General features: G+C 37.2%; 1 protein-coding gene across 1 annotated transcript in view; it reads left to right on the forward strand.

The window, feature by feature from the left end:
• Nucleotides 1-18,030, forward strand: part of COL25A1 (collagen type XXV alpha 1 chain) — a 516,301-nt gene that overhangs the window by 442,592 nt on the left and 55,679 nt on the right. Inside the window, exon 19 of the mRNA XM_070791080.1 lies at nucleotides 13,934-13,996. Coding sequence (XP_070647181.1) covers nucleotides 13,934-13,996 — 63 coding nt within the window. The remainder of the gene's footprint in view (nucleotides 1-13,933; nucleotides 13,997-18,030) is intronic.

Here is an 18,030-nt window from a genome sequence, read left to right on the forward strand (position 1 = left end):
AGCAGAAGTAGAATTACAGACAAAAAACAAACTTATAGTTACCAAAGGGGAAAGCGAGGAGGGGGATAGATTAGGAGTTTGAATCACTTTGCTGTATACCTGAAACTAACACAACATTGTGAAAATCAACTATACGTCGATTAAAAAAGAAAATGAAGCACAGGCATTCCTGAGTTTGTCATGGCTATTTGGATATATATTCACTATATAACCTACTATGCCCCTTAAATAAATGTAAAAATCATTTCACTTGAAGTCATAGGAATTCTTTCAAGTCTAGGAATGTCTCCCTTCACATTTAAATTTACTCTTAAAATCCTATCAGATTTTGACCAGAATTAGAGTCTTAACATCCCCATAAATCTAACCTCCAGGCAGCTGTTTTTGTGATTCACCCATTATAATAATCCCTCCAAAGTGTTTTGTGCCTCCACTTCCTGTCAATAGTTCTCACTGCAAACTACAAATCATATTACTAAGCTTTATTGACCCACGTACTATTCCCATAAAATTTGTATGTGTCTTTTTAAATAACTGCTTAAAGCTTAGTTTGAAAACATTGTTTTACACGTTTTTAAATCATCTAAAGATGTTAAGAAATGGGTTTTTTGTTTAAAATTTTTCATGTGGCAACTGACAAGGCTTAAAAGTTCTATTGCCTTGGCTGTAGTCACTCCCTTAGAATCAGCTTCTTATTTTAAGGTTCTCTTTTAATTCTAGAACTGTTTGATATGAGAACAGAATGCAAGGAGATTTTTCTTTACATTGTTCTTATCTTATAGGATTTTAAATTAATCTCAAGAGAGCTTTAGATGATTCTAAAGTTAACGTTCCTAGTTTCAGTAAGAGAGTTGTACATACTACTTTATGAAGATTGTATTTAAAATGTCTTACATGCATAATATGATTTTAGAATAAATATATTAATGAGTTCCCAGACATCATATGGTATAATATGTAGTATTTTATGAGGCTATTTGTTATAATTAATAGATATGAAAGCTATGAATTCCAGGTTGGCACTCAGAAATTTTGGTTCTGCGTTTTGTTTGATGTTTCCAGGTTAGCATTATAGATGTTTGGCTAGGTCCTTTTAATGTATAATCTTTTGTCTTCTCCATTGAAAAGTACACTCTATAACAACAGTTTACTAAAGAGTTGAAATAATTTCCTTATCTTTTGATATTTAGCAAAAATAACTGAATAAATTGTATGTGATCTCATACTGTAAATATGCGATTAGTAATCCCCCATTGCACATCTTTAGGAGTCCCCCCCACACACACACACAAAAACTTTTTACTAATATTTGGAAAATCATAGATTTTTTTAAACAAATTTAAGAAAATTATATTCAGCACTACTTTAAAAGAACCTGATGGCATTTAAATAAGAGGGGGAGGGGATGCATTTAAAGGGGGAGCGTTTTGGAAAGACTAGGGCAGGATTTCCTGCAGTACTTGCCTGTAGGTCAGCTGGGCTCTGTCACCAACATCAGTCACATGCCGGGAATCTCAGTGCTGTGTGGAAATCCGGTTGTCCTTTCTCCGGAGCGTGAGCTTTCTTGTTAAGAGAGAGTACATAAGGGTGAAGGTATTGGGGTTTTTCCCTCCAAAACAAACAAACAAAGCTACTGTTTTTTCTCATTACCTTTGATTTCTGTCCTCCGCCAGGCAAGATATACCAGTGCATTTCTCTAGTCATCAGTGGACCAGTCCAGAGGTTTTGAGGTTTCAAATTGGGAAAGATGGTGATTTGCCATCTTTAATGTTTTTGTTTTTATTCCTAGGGTCATGGGAAGTTGCCAGACAAATTTTGTTGAAATCTTATAGCTGACATTTTCCATTGTTTTTCTAAGCTGACTGGTGACTATGGTGAAAGGAAGCTATTGATTGACAAAAACCTTTCTGTCATTCACTAGAGATACTTTTCTAGGTAATTATCAAGTGCTGTTGGGTAACTTGTCAGTATTCAATTTAAATCACCAGTTCTATTTTGGATTAATAGCTCTATCTTCTCTAGTTCAGAATGTAAGCGATATGCTTGCCTTATAATGTACTACATGCTCAATATAAACGAGTAATTCTGTAAAGGAGATAATTTAAAAACACATCATAGTAGCAGTCATTGGATATTTTTAAATGTAGAGTTAAAAGTTTATAAATTTATGATATAGCTTCATTAACTTGGGATATTCTTTATTCCTTTCATATGTCTTGCTTCTACTAGGTAGCTAACCATAGGACAGTTAACCTTGATTTCACAGTTTGAATGAGTAATAATACTTAGAAGATGAAACTATTATGTATGGATTTAGAATGCGTGGTAGCAAGAGCATTAGTCATAACCTTCCTAGACCTGTGTTTTTGTTTACCCTTTGGAAATACTTCCTGTTGCTACTCATCTCCCTATCTGCTGGTACTCCAGAGAGCATGCAAATGCCATCCATTATTTCCAAGACATTGAGGAAACCAGCCATGACATACCAGGGAAGCTTTGATTGCCACCTGTTGCTCTCCGGGAATGGTTGGAAACTTAATGAGTATCCACATGCCCTTGCACACAGCTCTCAGGAAATGAGCAAAGTGCCTGAGTACAGACAGCAGACTCATCCATCTATCACCTCAGAGTCCCACTCAGAGAAAAGTGCTAATACCTTCGGCATACATAAAAGTCACTAAGAACAGGCATTGCTTAATTTCAAACTACTCTCAAACTTCCGGCACAAGTATTGGAAAATGCGCTCACCATGTGGAAGACATTTGGAATTCCTATTTCATGCATTCATGGTTCATGTAGTGTTAAGATGTTCAACTGGGAAAATTAAATTATGCACAATGTACCATGCAAACATCAGTCTTCTGGAATAAGAATTGAGCTTAGAAAATTATTTTTATAAATAAGCCTTTAAATACATTTTTCATGGGTAAAGCTTATTGTGACTAGCTTTTCCAATATCACTCACTTAAAAGGGGAAGATTTCAAAATTCCTATTTTTAAACATGTTTTTCCTTTCCATACATTTTGAAACATTATTTACCCTTTTCATGGTTATGTTACCCTAGTCATTAAGTCACGACAGGCAGTGATCAATAGCCTTGACTTTAAAACCAGACTGCCAGTATGTAGATCCTGGTTCTACCCCTCACCAGTTGTGAAGCTGTGGCGTGATACTGGGCAAGTTACCTAATCTCTGTGTGCTGGGTTTCCTTATAAAATGGAAATTATTATTGTACATAACTCAAGGGGTTGTTGTGAGGATTAAATGAATTAATATATGCGCAGCTCCTAAAATAGTACCAAACATATAGTAAATGAGATATAAATTTTAGCCATTGTTAATTCTTTCTCTTGGAGCAGCTCAGAATATTGGAAACATTGTTAATGCACCTGTTCTATAGAGTCTTACCTCCTGTGGGTGATTTCAACCTAGAGATCATAAGGCCCATTTATACCCTGCAGGTTCATAGATGTGACTGAAAACTCCTCTGTAGTGATGGTTGAATGTTACCTTTAAGAGCAGTAAGATAACCTACTTTCTTACATCACACCATTCATCTTTTCCTCTGACCCAGTACATTCCAAGAACAAAGAATAAAGGAGCATAGCTTTCTGGGCGTAAGACGTGGTGCTGAGTTCTCCTTCCTGACACTGTTCACAGGAAAAGCAAAAGCAAAACCTGACATGTAATAATGAAATACTCTAGGCCCCATTCATAGCGTTGCCTAACCCCAGGCATTTTTTACAGATATGGATTTTCAATGCTGGCTTTTCTCCTTTCAACACTGACTACCAGTTTATCTCATCATATTCAGGAAGTAAATTCAGAAAAAAAATGTAGCTGATACAAGAAAATGAATGCAGTAGGGAGACCTAATACAGTAAAAATTACAACAAATCAGAAAAACAAACCATTTAGGTGGCAAAGAAATGTTTACAGTGTTTTCCCTCAAAGCTTGATATTTTTGTTCTGGCTTCCACATTAGTGAAAATTTGACATTCAGATCAAGAACTTGAGGATTGGGAGACAGTAACTAACTCATTATATAAATTCATCCTTGACACTAACTCATATAAGGACTAACTTTTACAGGTGGCAGAAATGTTGCTTTGTCATTCTTAGGATTAAAAGCAGTGCTCACTAACCTATGAAAATTTATCTTCTAAATCCACTGGAGATGAGGTTCCTTCCTCATATATACCAAATCACATTTTAAAAATAAATAAAGTTCTTGGAAATAACATGGGATGTGTAATGAATTCCTAAAAGAAAAGGAAAAAATACTGATTGGAAGGATAACATTGTGTTATTGTTACTTATAATTATTTCCTGCTTGCACAAAGTGTGTCTGAGCAGTTAAGTAGTTTAAGAATTCAATTAGGAAACTCATACAGCCAGAAATCAGAGAGTTTTTCACAGCCATAATGAAACCTCGAATAAATACAAGTATGCTTTCATGATGCAATCCCATGAAGAAAAAGAAAAATCAGAAAGTTATGTTTTCAAAAAAAAAAGAAAGTTATGTTTTCTGCTGCTGCTGCTAAGTTGCTTCAGTCGTGTCCGACTCTGTGTGACCCCATACACGGCAGCCAACCAGGCTCCACCGTCCCTGGGATTCTCCAGGCAAGAACACTGGAGTGGGTGCCATTTCCTTCTCCAATGCATGAAATTGAAAGGAGAAAGTGAAGTCGCTCAGTCGTGTCTGACTCTTAGCGACCCCATGGACTGCAGCCCACCAGGCTTCCCCAGTTCCTGGGATTCTCCAGGCAAGAACACTGGAGTGGGTTGCCATTTCCTTCTCCAATGCATGAAAGTGAAAAGTGAAAGTGAAGTCACTCAGTCGTGTCCGACTCTTATCGAGTTTTAAATAAACTTGCTATTGTATTTCATTTTCATCATAGCCACCAAAATGTTTAATTTGTACTCAAATGTGATCCTTCAGGGAAGTAAGTGTTTTGGGGACAGATTCCATTTTCTCATCCTTTTTTCCCCCCTCAATAGTTTTACAAATCAATCATTACCAAAACTGACTGCCTAGAGGTTCTTATTACAACAAATGTTCTTGCTGTTATCCTCAAAAGTAGGTATCATGCTGACTTGAATTCTAATTAGCCCTTAAGCTAAAAGAATATTGTACGGTTAATGCATTCAGTGTCAAGACAAATTAATCAAAATTATTGGTGATGCCTTTAGCACCCAGGCAAATCAGCACATATTTTCCAAACCCTGTTGTACTATTTTTTGGGCAATGAAAATTGGATGTGTTCTGGGTAATAAATATCATGGAAAGCATGACTTGGTTTAAGCTGGTATATTAGGTTAAAAAAATAATATCTTTTATTCCTTAATTGATAATGACATAAAAATAAAACAAATGGTAATAAATGAAAAACCAGAGAATTTTCTATGGGCAAGAACTAATCAGTTAGGACTTTCTGGCCACCATTCCATTTAACAGATGATAGGTTCTAGAAATTTATAGGGAAACAACTGCTAAACCATTTATTTATGAATGAAGCTGTCTCTACATTCTTACCTTGACTAGTAATTCCATCAACATATTTTTTGACTCTTCTCACTTATATGAAGGACACCCTTTTTGTATTTGACCAAAAGAGGTATTAAATGAACTGTCCCAATAGCCATTTGAAGGGTAAAAATACTTTCTTGTACACGTATATATGTACACATGCTGTGCTTAGCCATCAGTCGTGTCTGACTCTTTACGACTCTTTGGACTGCAGCCCACAGGGCTCCTCTGTCCGTGGGATTTTCCAGGCAAGAATATTGTAGTAGGTTGCCATGCCCTCCTCCAGAGGATCTTCCCAACACAGGAATCGAACCCGTGTCTCCTGTGTCTCCTACATTGAAAGCAGATTCTTTACCTGCTGACCCTACTTTCTTGCCATGTATTAAATGTGAGTTTGAAGAAAAGTCAGTCAGTATTTTATTATGGCATTCCAGGACTTAATGACTTAATGGTAAATTGTTAGATTTCAGAAAGATCATGTTTTTAAGGGATATGTTTTTTTACCCTTTTGTAATAAAGCCAGATTTTGTTGCCTTATTAGTTGGTAACGATTTTTGTTTGCTTTGTTTGGGGGTTTTGTGTTTTGTTTTTGAGGGTTTTTTGGCCAGAATACATAGAGCTTAAGCTATCTCAATAGACTGTCTAAATTTTTTTAAAGTGATGGTGAATGAAAAGTGGCTTCAGTCAAAAATCTTATCTTTGCAACATCTTCTTTTATCTTGCAGAGTGAATAGATCCCACCTTTCCATAACTTAATTATCTTTTGATTTACTTTATTTCTCTGTGTACATACTGCCAATTTATAGAAGAAAACAGAGAGAGGAACTCTAATATTGACACTAGTCAACAGGGGAAAGTTTTGTTGGGTATGAAGAGAAGATAATTTTTTGAAATTTAGCCCCATATTAGTTACTATGACTTATGCCCATTGAGCTTTATAGTACAAGATCAGTGCTGTGGCTGCTGAAAGGTTTAGCTACAATTAGAAAGCTCAGTGTGAGATCCTTAGGCCCTCCCAATGTGGTCATGTATAAGTACACCTCTGATTTCAGCTATAGCTATTCTTTGTAGATTGGATTCTGCATCTTTAAGTACCCCCACTGTTTAAAGTTCCCATTCAAATTAGCAACCTGTGTCAGATTTTCAGAGAGCTCTGTTTGCTGCTACTGCTGCTCCCAGTTTATTTCTAGACCTACCAATTGTGCTTTATCCTAAATTAATAGCATTTATTCTGCCCAGCCCAAATCCCAGTTTACTTGCCAAAACCACAGTCACCCCATTATTCACCTTTTCTACCAGCTCAACACAGGCAGATGTGTTACCATCTGGGTATTGAGACCTAGTGTTCAAACTAATTGGTGGTGAGCTAATGAATTGATGTTAAGGCGAAACAAAAGACAAAACTCATGAAACAACTAAAGATAAATATCTAAGATAAGACAGGAAAGTTAAACCATTTTTTTTTATTTGAAATTTGATGCTGCATTAATGCCATTTCCAATAGCATGTACAGAGCTGCGATTTCTGTTTCTCTGACAACAGTTTGATCACTGACAGGCATGTGGTTTGGGTAGCAGAATTTGGTGGCCAGCCATTACTTATGTTTTAGCAATTAAAAGGTTGGATTGTATTAAGGGTTCTGATAAATAGTGTTGTATTTTTTTTTTTAATTTCCAGGCTTTGGTTAAATCACAGCTCTGTATTTATTTTAAGAGTTAGCCATTACATTGTTTATATTTTTCTGTTTGCCAAGAGGGTAGATCTCATGGGATATTGCCAGAACCAGTGAAGACAAAACAATAAGAAAAACAGTGGATTATCCTGGGTTTAATCGTTATGATCATGGTAGAGGAATAGAACATTTTAGGATGCTTGTTCCTCTCCATTCTTCCCCTCTTCTCTTCCTCCATCTCTCTCCCTGCTAGTTGGTTGCCTTCACTCTTTTGATTCACTTCCAATGAGATCAACAACTCCAATATGAACGGAACTCTGTTTTGCTTTGTAATCTTATTCTCAATAATAACAAAAGTAAAAACCTCAAATGTTATCACATTTGAGATAGTGAGTAAATAGGTAGAGAGAATGAAGGAAAATTTCATTTTGAGATATATATGTGTGTGAAAGAAAGTGAAAGTGAAGTCGCTCAGTCGTGTCTGACTCTTTGTGACCCCATGGACTGTAGCCTACCAGGCTCCTCTGTCCATGGGATTTTCCAGGCAATAGTACTGGAGTGGATTGCCATTTCCTTCTCCAGGGGATCTTCCAGACCCAGGGATCGAACCCAGGTCTCCCACATTGTAGACAGATGCTTTACTGCCTGAGCCACCAGGGAAGCACTGTATATGTATGTGTATATATATATATATATGAGTATATATATATATATATGAGTAAAGCAGATTAAAGTGGCTCTGAAGTAATTATGCTCTTAATTTATTCCTATACTATTCATTGATGTCCTGGTGTTCATAACAAACCAACGTTTGATGCCTCTGACTTTCCCGCATTTTCTTAGACATTTTTTGGTTGTCATTTGTTTAAAAAAAGCACTAGCACATCATAAACTGAAAAGATTAATATTGTTTCAGAAAAGGTCACATTTTATTGTTTTCACTTAAATGGTAGAGCTATTTTACTTGCTGTTTCCCTGTATAAATAATGACAGCCAACATCTGCCCTTTTCTCATGTTATTCCAACAGTGGCCCACTGAAATTATAATTGGGTTTTCTAGTTCAGGTAATTGCCTTGTAGAAAAGTAAAGGGGAAAAAACTCTGGATTTAATTGTTTCTTAATTAAAAGTATGATAGGAGCTTAATTCCATTATGGTGCCAATTTCCTCTATTGCATCTCTCCCACACTTTGTCTATTCAGGCAATCTGTGTGGATAACTTCTAATTTAGCAATATCCTATTTCCTGTTGATTATATGAGATTAGATATGTAAAAACAGCTCTGTGAATCATCATACAGTTCAATAGAAATAGTTACTTCTCCCGCATATTGCCCTGAAATTTACGAAAACTCATTTTTGTGTAGTCTAATTTACTTCAAAGATGATTTTGCAAAAGCATTTTGTGTTTGAGTCATATTTTAGCTGCTTTCCCCTACCTTCCTTTGACTCAGTCTCCTTCCTTTATCCTGGATAACTAGAATTATGGCTAGAGTAGAATAACCAGTTGCTTATTTTTTTAATCACATCAAAGTATTTATAGAACCATAGGTTGTCATAACCTTTCTGCTAGACATTTTAGGAGATTCTAGGACCTTTAAACTCTATATCAATCCTTGCAAAGAGGCAAGATTTTTTTTAAGGATTACATTATTTAGGGAAATTTAACAGATATGACCATTTTCTCCTTTTCTTTTCTTACAGGAATAAAATTCATTCTTAGTAAACCTGTCATTTGTCTACCTTACACGTGGTTGGCTTTTCAATCCTAAATGTTCTGGCAGATGGATATTGACTCATAAAATGATTACATAGTCACATGAGAAAATTTAGGGTTACTTCTTGAAAGTAATTGAAGAAGTACTGAATATAACCCCATACAGGTTGTAAAGAATCAAGAAGTAAAAAAAAAAAAAAGAGTCAAGAAGTCACCATGTGTATTACCAACTAGCTATTGAGATATTGTAATAGTACTACTAATATTAATACTACTACTACTACTAATAATATTGGTAGCTGGCATTTTTGAGCCTATAAGATAAGAGCAACAGTAACATTTATCATTCACTTACTTTGTTCTAGAGTTGGTGCTGATTGCTTTGTTCACATTATCTAATAAATCTTGACTAAGCCACCCCCAAATGACACCAGAATCATACATTATTTGGCACCTCAGGATTCCAGCTTGCAAAGTCAGGCTTTAACTCAATTCTGTATGTTTGTACCAACAGTTCTCAAAGATTTAACTTCAAAACCCTTTTACACACCCAAAAATTAAGATTTAAAGAGTTTTTACTTGTTTATACATATTGATGTGTCTGTATTAGAAATTAAAATAGAGAAATTTAAACAGGTCATTATATGTTAATTAAATAACATTTTATGAAATATAGCTGAGTTTTACAAAACAAACAAAAAATTAACAGGAATAGCAACATTATTATCGTTTTATGTTGTTTTTTTTTTTCAAATCTCTTCAACATCTGACTTAATCAAAGGTAGCTTGATTCTCTTACCTGCTTCGGTTTTCTTTCTGTTGCAATTTGTCTTGGTTGAAGCACAAGAAGGAAAACCAGCCTCATATAGATATGTAATTGGACAAAGGAAGATGATTTTCATAGCCTTTCTATAAAAGTGTGGATGTTCTTTCTTAATACTACCCCAAACTCTACAAGTGGTAGCTTCAACTTAAAGGTTAGGTACAATGTGAAATCTGAAACCATGTCAATGAAACTTTCCAACTCTGTACAATAATAAGGGTAAGTGAATAGGCACTCTGAGACCTCTGGTATAAGGCTAGGAAAGTAAGAAGCAGCCCAACCAGCTTAAGGCCATGAGTAGACATATTTATGCCTTATTTACTTCAATAATTCTTTCAAGCCTGAGACAGGAAAGGGACCAATGATTATTTCCTCCCCATCCTGCCAAGACATAGACTAGATGGACACAATGTCTCTAAAGAAATTGAGAGCTCTGGAGTTAAATAATCATAAAACTGTGGTCCTAAAGTTAAGTATTGTTTCCCTTGAGTAAATTGAAGGAAGAAATGAATGTATTGAGATGGCGGATGCTTTCTTAGAGTGGCAGGAAAAAGTATAACTAATCATACTCAAAGTCTTTAATACTAGTCAGTATTAATAGTGCTAAAGTTGTTAAGAGTCCAGTCCTTTGCTAATTTTATATCTTGAAATAAAAATTTTTACCCTGAACATTCTGCTTGAAGGAAATTTCTATCCATTTTACTCAGGAGAACTTAAATAGATTCTGTTTTTAAAAAGGAAAAAAAAAAACAACACTTCAGCCATTGAGATCACAAAGCCTTATTTATTTGTGAATTATGAAATTGCATGCTTTGTCTTTTTATGAACTAAACCCTTGCCTGAATAAGAAAAACATTTTTGCAGCATTTACTCTTTTTTCTTCTCTTTTATTAGTATGCTTTAATGGTGCTTCCATTTGCTTTGCTAGCAGTGAAATCTTTATTTCCACTTGAAGATATATGAATCTTGTTTACCTTTAAACTTTCTACCTGTTAACTTGCATTATATTTTCATGATATAATGTGGTTGCATTATATTTTCATGATATAATGTGGTTGCATTATATTTTCATAATATTTTCATGACAGAAAGTGGTTACTAATAATATACATGACTTTAATACAGCCTTTTTTCTTGAGGGTGGAGAGGGAAAATTTTTATGCTTGTATATATCATTTTATTGAGAGAAATATCTTACATGTAAATAAATGTTTCTTAACTTTTTTTGCTGTTGTTTCAAATAAGTTAAACTTTTTTTTACAAGAAGTAGAATGGTCGTCATTGATTTTTCTGAATATAGTTGATTCTCATTTTAGGCTATTACGAGATCCATCCAAGGCTATTTGTTCAGCTTTTCCTCTCCACTATGTGTAAGGGTATGGAGACAAGTAGAATACAGTTATAGAAATTTCGCAAACAATAAACCTAGAGCATTAGTTCCCCTACATTTTTTTTTCTTAAACCAGTACCCTGAGCATCAGAGCTAGAAATAAATCCATTTGAGTTATTCATCAAGGGTGATCTTTTTGTTCCCTACCCAATACCAAGGTTTTATATGGCATATATTTTTTAAAAACTCAGTATTTCAAAAATATTTGATGGCATTCTAACATTTCATATAAAACATCTTCTCTGCATCTTTCTGCTCAGCGCTAAAAAAAACAAATGTTGAAATATAGGTACTTTAAAAGAAAATCAAATTTATCAAACAACATTAGCAGAAATAATCCAATGGGGAAAAACAAATAAGCAAACAAATCCCAGGAAATATGGGAACAGAGTCATTATGTTTTTGTTTTGTTTTGCTTGAAAACATCATCACAGATTTCAAGAAGTTAGAATTTTACATTTGAGCTCATGTAGTTAAGAAGAAAATAAAACTTTACAGTTTATATGTGAACACTGGTCTCGGGTGTTCACTGGTGCCAAATATATGGTGTTTTTCCAACACTGGTTCTCCAACTCTGATTCTCTGACACCAACTCATGTCCTATTGTGACACTCACTGCTCAGAGTTAGCTTCAGATTCCACAGGTTTAAGGGTTCAGTCCCACAAGACGGCCCTCACTTCAGACCCCAGTCCAAGTACCACCCCTCCTTACCTGCACTTCCATCTGACTTGGTTACAAATTCCAGGGTGCTCACAGCCACTCACTCCCACCCCTATCCAAGCTCGATAATTCGCTACAATAACTTACAGAACTCAGGGAAATGCATACTTACCTTTACAGTGTAGTGCAAAAGGTGAAAGTGAACACTAGCCAAATGAAGAGATACAGAGGGTGAAGTCAGAAGGGTCCTGAGTGCAGGAGCCTGTGACCCTGTGGAGTTGGGGTGCCATCCTGCTAGCACATGGAGATGTTCATCAGCTCAGAGGCTCTCCAGTCCCCATTGCCTAGGTCATCTTACGGAGGCTGTGTTACGTTGGCATGATTGATTAAAGCTTTGCCCACTGCTGAGTTAACTCAGTCGCCAGCCCTCTCCCCTCTGGAGAGATGGTAAGAGGACGGGAAATGTTGAGAGTTCCAACCTTCTTATCACAGCCTGATCCTGAAGCTCTCTAGAGGCCCACCACAGTCACCCCATTAGCAACAGGTATTTTTAAAAGAAGCTTAGCTTGTTGCGAGTAACAAAAGATGCTCCTATTTACTCTTCAGTTCAGTTCAGTCACTCAGTCGTGTCCAACTCTTTTCGACCCCATGGACTGCTGCATGCCAGGCTTCCCTGTCCATCACCATCTCCCGGAGCTTGCTCAAACTCATGTCCATCAAGTTGGTGATGCCATCCAACCATCTCATTCTCTGTCCGCCTTCTCCTCCTGCCCTCAATCTTTCCCAGCATCAGGGTCTTTTCCAATGAGTCGGTTCTTCGCATCAGGTGGCCAAAGTATTGGAGCTTCAGCTTCAGCATCAGTTCTTCCAATAGATATTCAGGACTGATTTCCTTTAGGATTGACTGATTTGATCTCCTTGCAGTCCAAGGGACTATTACTCTTACTACTCAGGAAATTCCAAAGATTTTAGAAACTAGGAACAAGACCAAATATATTTTTCTATTATACTACAACTGGGTTTCCTCCAGGTAATAGAGAAGAGATTTTGGAGGTATGGCAAGGAGAGATTTTTTTGCTTTTTATGCTGAACATTCTTGAATCTCTTCCCTAGCCACACCCACTGAATCACTCATGCATTGCTGCCTACCATATAAGCATCCCAAACTGCAGTGACTTATAACTACAGTCAACTCACATTTTGGGAGGAATAAGCATCTGAGTGTAGCTCAGCTGGGTACCTCTAGCTCAGTGTCTCCCAGGAGGATGCAATCCAGCTGTCAGCCAGGGCTGTGATCTCATCTGAAGACTCTAATGGATGGAGTACCTGCTCCCAAGTTCACACATATGGCCATTGGCCGACCTTGGTCCTCACCTTGGGGACCTGTCTGTAGGGCTACTCACAGCATGGCAGCTTGTTTCCTCCGAAGTGAATTGACTCAACTGAGAGAGGACAAGAAAGAGCCCTCAAGATGGAAGCTACAGTCTTTTAATAACTTAGTCTCAGAAATGATATCCTATTACTTCTTGCATATTCTGCTCATTAGCTATGAGTCAGTAAATCCTGTGCACACTCAAGCAGAGGGGTTTTGCAAGGGAATTGAATACCAGCAAGTGGTATCATTGAGGCCCATCTTACAGGCTGCCTACCACATCCACCCCAACATAATGGACCTGATTTGGTAAATGATAAGAAGCACGAGACAATAGATGAGAAAGAAAATTGTAAAGACATTTATCTGGTCTCTTTGTCACTTTTACTTTTCAGAGCTTCTCCAAAGTTTTGCTCAAAGTGTTGTCACTGGTCAAAACCAATTCTAATTAATTTTATAGTTAGTATCTGGATCTCAGCAAAAGCTGTATACAATCAAAGAAGTAAAATCCCAGTGAAGTGAAAAGTGAAAGTCACTCAGTCTTTGCGACCCCATGGACTATGCAGATTCTCCAGGCCAGAATAGTGGAGTGGGTAGCCGTTCCTTTCTCCAGGGGATCTTCCCAACCCAAGGATAGAACCCAGGGATTGAACCCAGGTCTCCCACATTGTAGACGGATTCTTTATCAGCTGACCCACCGGGGACGAACAATAGTTCACATATTTACTGTCAAACATGTGGTGATCTCATCTGTCCATTTTTTTTAAAGGGAGAACCAGGTTTCATTGGTCCTCAGGGAGAACCAGGCTTACCAGGGTTACCAGGAACAAAGGTAAGTGGAGTGTTTTCCCCTTCCTTTCTTTCTGAAAAATTTTTGTGGCATATTTTTAGTCCATTTTGTTACTCAGGTGACCAGATAGTCTTGCCTAATAGAGAACTAAATCAGCTTAGCACCCATTCCCAACACTTCTCATAGTAATAGCATATTATTGTAATTAGAGTAATAGGAAGTTAATTCCAGAAAGCCTTAGGCAGGGCAACAGGATGGTGGGATACATTCGTTGTTCCAGTTGTCCCCCAGTTGCACCTAAATTGATGTGATGCTGTTAGTCTTCTGGCCATATGGAAAAGTGAGGCAATTCTGAGAAGGAGAGGTAGAACTCATTAACTCCAGCTCCTCGTTACCCATTTTAAGACATACTTGTAAATCAAACATGATTACTATTCCCCCATCACTCCCTAGATTGCAAAGGCAAGTTCTGATGTCATATAGATTCCTAGTGCTTTATCCTGAAAAACGTCTGCAGAAAAATCCTGTAATGAAAACCATCTCATGATCTTCCACTTGGCAACCCGAGAGAGGGCCCTGAAAGCAAAATCTATATGCTGCCATATAAAAAGTTATGTTGCTGTGGATACAGTCAGAGCCATGGTTCCCTTTTTATCTACCCGGAAAGACATAAAAAGGTGCCGTTCTGAGGATGGAACTTTATTCATGACAGACTCATGAATCAAAGAAAGAGCAAAATTAGATCAAACTACATTCTTTTATTTTTAAACCGTAGCAGTCTTTGCCTCAATGTGTATTTCCAGATATAAGCCAGGATGACTTCCAAGAGCTCGAGAAATATGTTCCTGGTCTGTTCTGACAGAGGAGTCCTCATTTCCACTGGTCAAGAGAAAATAACTCTAATCCTAGTAAATGGAAACTACACATGGCCTAAGGGGGACTGAAGCTCGGTCGAATTTACGCAAAATTGCTCTTTTCTCAGCAAGTTCTTTTTCACATAATGAGCTGACAAGCTTATTAACAAAATATGAGGAATGCCTGCTTTAGCCTGAACAGATTTACACACAAAGTGCACTTTCTAGAATCAAGTGAGCTAGATCAGGAGGATAACAGGCATCCTGTGTCCACATCAGAACAGTTGTATGGCTTGCAGCCTCAGAGTCAGGCAGAGAAAGAGGTGGCTTTGTGGATAAGTGCAGAGAAGCGGGAAACCTGCTCAGTGCCAGCGAGGACCAGGCATGAATGTGATTTCTGTTTGTGGCATCTTGTTTGCGAAACAAGGAAAAATAGAAGAAACACAGACAGACCCCTGGAGAGTAGAGTTCATCCCTAAATATCTTTTCTTTTGTTCATTTATTTTAAACTGTTCCATAGTCAAAAAATTCCAGATGTAGAGCTATAAAATCAACATTAATTACTGTCCATGAAGAACCTGGCCTGACTTTACAGATCCCATACTTTTATAACAAATATTACTTTGCACTCCCAAGAAAAGTAAAAACTGTACTGTAACTGCTTTGTAGTTCCACAGAAAGGATGTGAATAAGAAATTCATTTAAGAATATTTTGAAGTTAATTTTTGGCTAAACTGCCTAACATGAAATTGGTATCATAATGGAAAAATCATGATTATTTAAAAATCTCTTTCAGCCAAATACTAGTCTTTTTCCAGTTGTGTAGACAGGATTTGTACCAATAAATTCAGATTTTAAAAAAACTAACACTGCATATTTTATCCCCAACACAATGAAGAGAGAGCATAATGAAGATGTATAATGGTATCTAAAAACCTGTTTTATGTGCTGCTGTATTCTCAGCATCTGTATCAGTGCCTGCAAGAAATCTACATCAGTCTAAAGAAATAGGACTTTATCATGAATAATTTAGAAAACTTTGAATAATATTGTTTATTCATTAATTCAACACATTTTTTCCCAGACATTTTTCTATTGAGAATGGAGATTAAATGCAACAAAAACAGTTTCTACTGAAGCTTACACTGTAATATGTGTGAGAAAGGGATGGAAGGAAAAAAAAAATGTGATTCCAGAGAATAATAAGCAATTAATTAGGGGTATTATGTTAATAAGTGATTCTAGGTAAATATATAGAGACTTCACACCTATGATATATATGCTATAGAGAAATGATTTTCTAAGATTTTTGTTTTTCCCTAAAATAAGATTATAGTTACCATTTTAGAATTCATCTGTAAAATATTAAGCAAATAACCAAACATTTATAAATGTAAATTCCATATACCAGTAGAAGCACTTCAGTTTCTAATCCCTGGAAAATCCCTTCTGGAGCATTTTTTCCATCTTCTGCCTCCAGTCAAGTTCCAGCCTCTCCATTCTTCTACTCCCTTTTGATTCATACTGAGAAATTTACTCAGTCTTCCATAATCCTGGCCCTAATCTATCCCACCTCCCCTGCAAAACCACAGAGTCTTCCCAAAGTGGGCATGATACAGATAAAGATCTTGGAATTCAAAACTCTCCATCACCCATAACAAATCCAACCCTACTTTCTTTTCCTTTCCAAGATGAATCTATCCTTTAGTGAGGAGGGTGCCTCCTTCATCCATTAACATGCCATCACCAGAAGTCAAAACTTGTTTGATTATTCAAATTCTACCCATCACACAGGAAGCTGAACTCTCAATTCTGTGTTCAGGGAAAAACAGAACCATCTTCCTAGAGGGTGATTTGGCAAGATTTTAAAGTGTTTTTATTTTTGACACAGACATTTCCCCACTAGGAATTTATTCTGAGAAAATGACCAGAGATGTGCAAAATATTTACATACCAAAACATCTATGCAAAAATTGAAGATTGAGTACAATCCATTCTAAATTACAGCTCTCCCATGTTAAAGGCTTTGGGAAAATTACTTAATCTTTCTGAGCTTCAGTTTCCTCATCTGTAGACTATGGATACTAACACCTTTCTCATTTGTCTTGAGAACTCAATAGGATAATGCATGTAAAGTGTTGTGTGCACTCCTCAAAAGCACAGTCATAAGCAATAATAATTGTAAAATACACCCTACCCATCCTTCAGGCGGAGAAGGCAATGGCACCCCACTCCAGTACTCTTGCCTGGAAAATCCCATGGACAGAAGAGCCTGGTGGGCTGCAGTCCATGGGGTAGCTCAGAGTCGGACACGACTGAGCGACTTCACTTTCACTTTTCACTTTCATGCACTGGAGAAGGAAATGGCAACCCACTCCAGTATTCTTGCCTGGAGAATCCCAGGGACAGGGGAGCCTGGTGGGCTGCTGTCTATGGGGTCGCACAGAGTCGGACACGACTGAAGCGACAGCAGCAGCAGCAGCAGCAGCAGCAGCTGGGTTTCACCCGCTCCAGTGTTCTTGCCTGGAGAATCCCTGGGACAGGGGAGCCTGGTGGGCTGCCATCTCAGGGGTCACACAGAGTCGGACACGACTGAAGCGACTTAGCAGCAGCAACAGCAGCATCCTTCAGGACTTGACCCAGGTCTCAGCAAAAAGTCAGTCCAGACTGTTGAAAACCCTGTGGAGTTTCTTCTTCTCTCACATACGACTTTACATTATTCCTGAACCCTAAACTATTTTGTTCATGTGGATCTTATCTTACTAGAGCACTGGCCCTCGGAGGGCAGTGACCACGATCATCGTTCCCAGATCTATAAATGTAGCAAAAACTGTAATACCTGCATGTCTTATACCGTGACGAGGACTTTTTATTTTAAATTATGAAACTAGTACTATAATTTTTTCCATTTTATAGAGGAAACTGAAGCTTTCAGAACTTAACTAATTTTCCCCAAAACACAGACCTGGTAAGTAATAGAGCCAAGATTAAAGTAGAGAATGTCAAATTACAAAACCTGGTGCTTAGTCATTTTGCCATGCTTCTTCCTAGTAGATCTTAAAAAGTCACTGCAGAGTGAAGACTATGCCAGTGCCTGTGGTGAGGCTTAATGATGGCCCTTATCAATTCCCTTTAAAGGTCTTTCTATTTACCAACGTAGGTGTCTGACAGGCATTTACCAAACCATTTCCTCGTCTATAAAAATGCGGATGAAAATGCAAA

Source organism: Bos indicus, chromosome 6, assembly GCF_029378745.1.
Source record: "Bos indicus isolate NIAB-ARS_2022 breed Sahiwal x Tharparkar chromosome 6, NIAB-ARS_B.indTharparkar_mat_pri_1.0, whole genome shotgun sequence".
NCBI lineage: Eukaryota > Metazoa > Chordata > Mammalia > Artiodactyla > Bovidae > Bos > Bos indicus.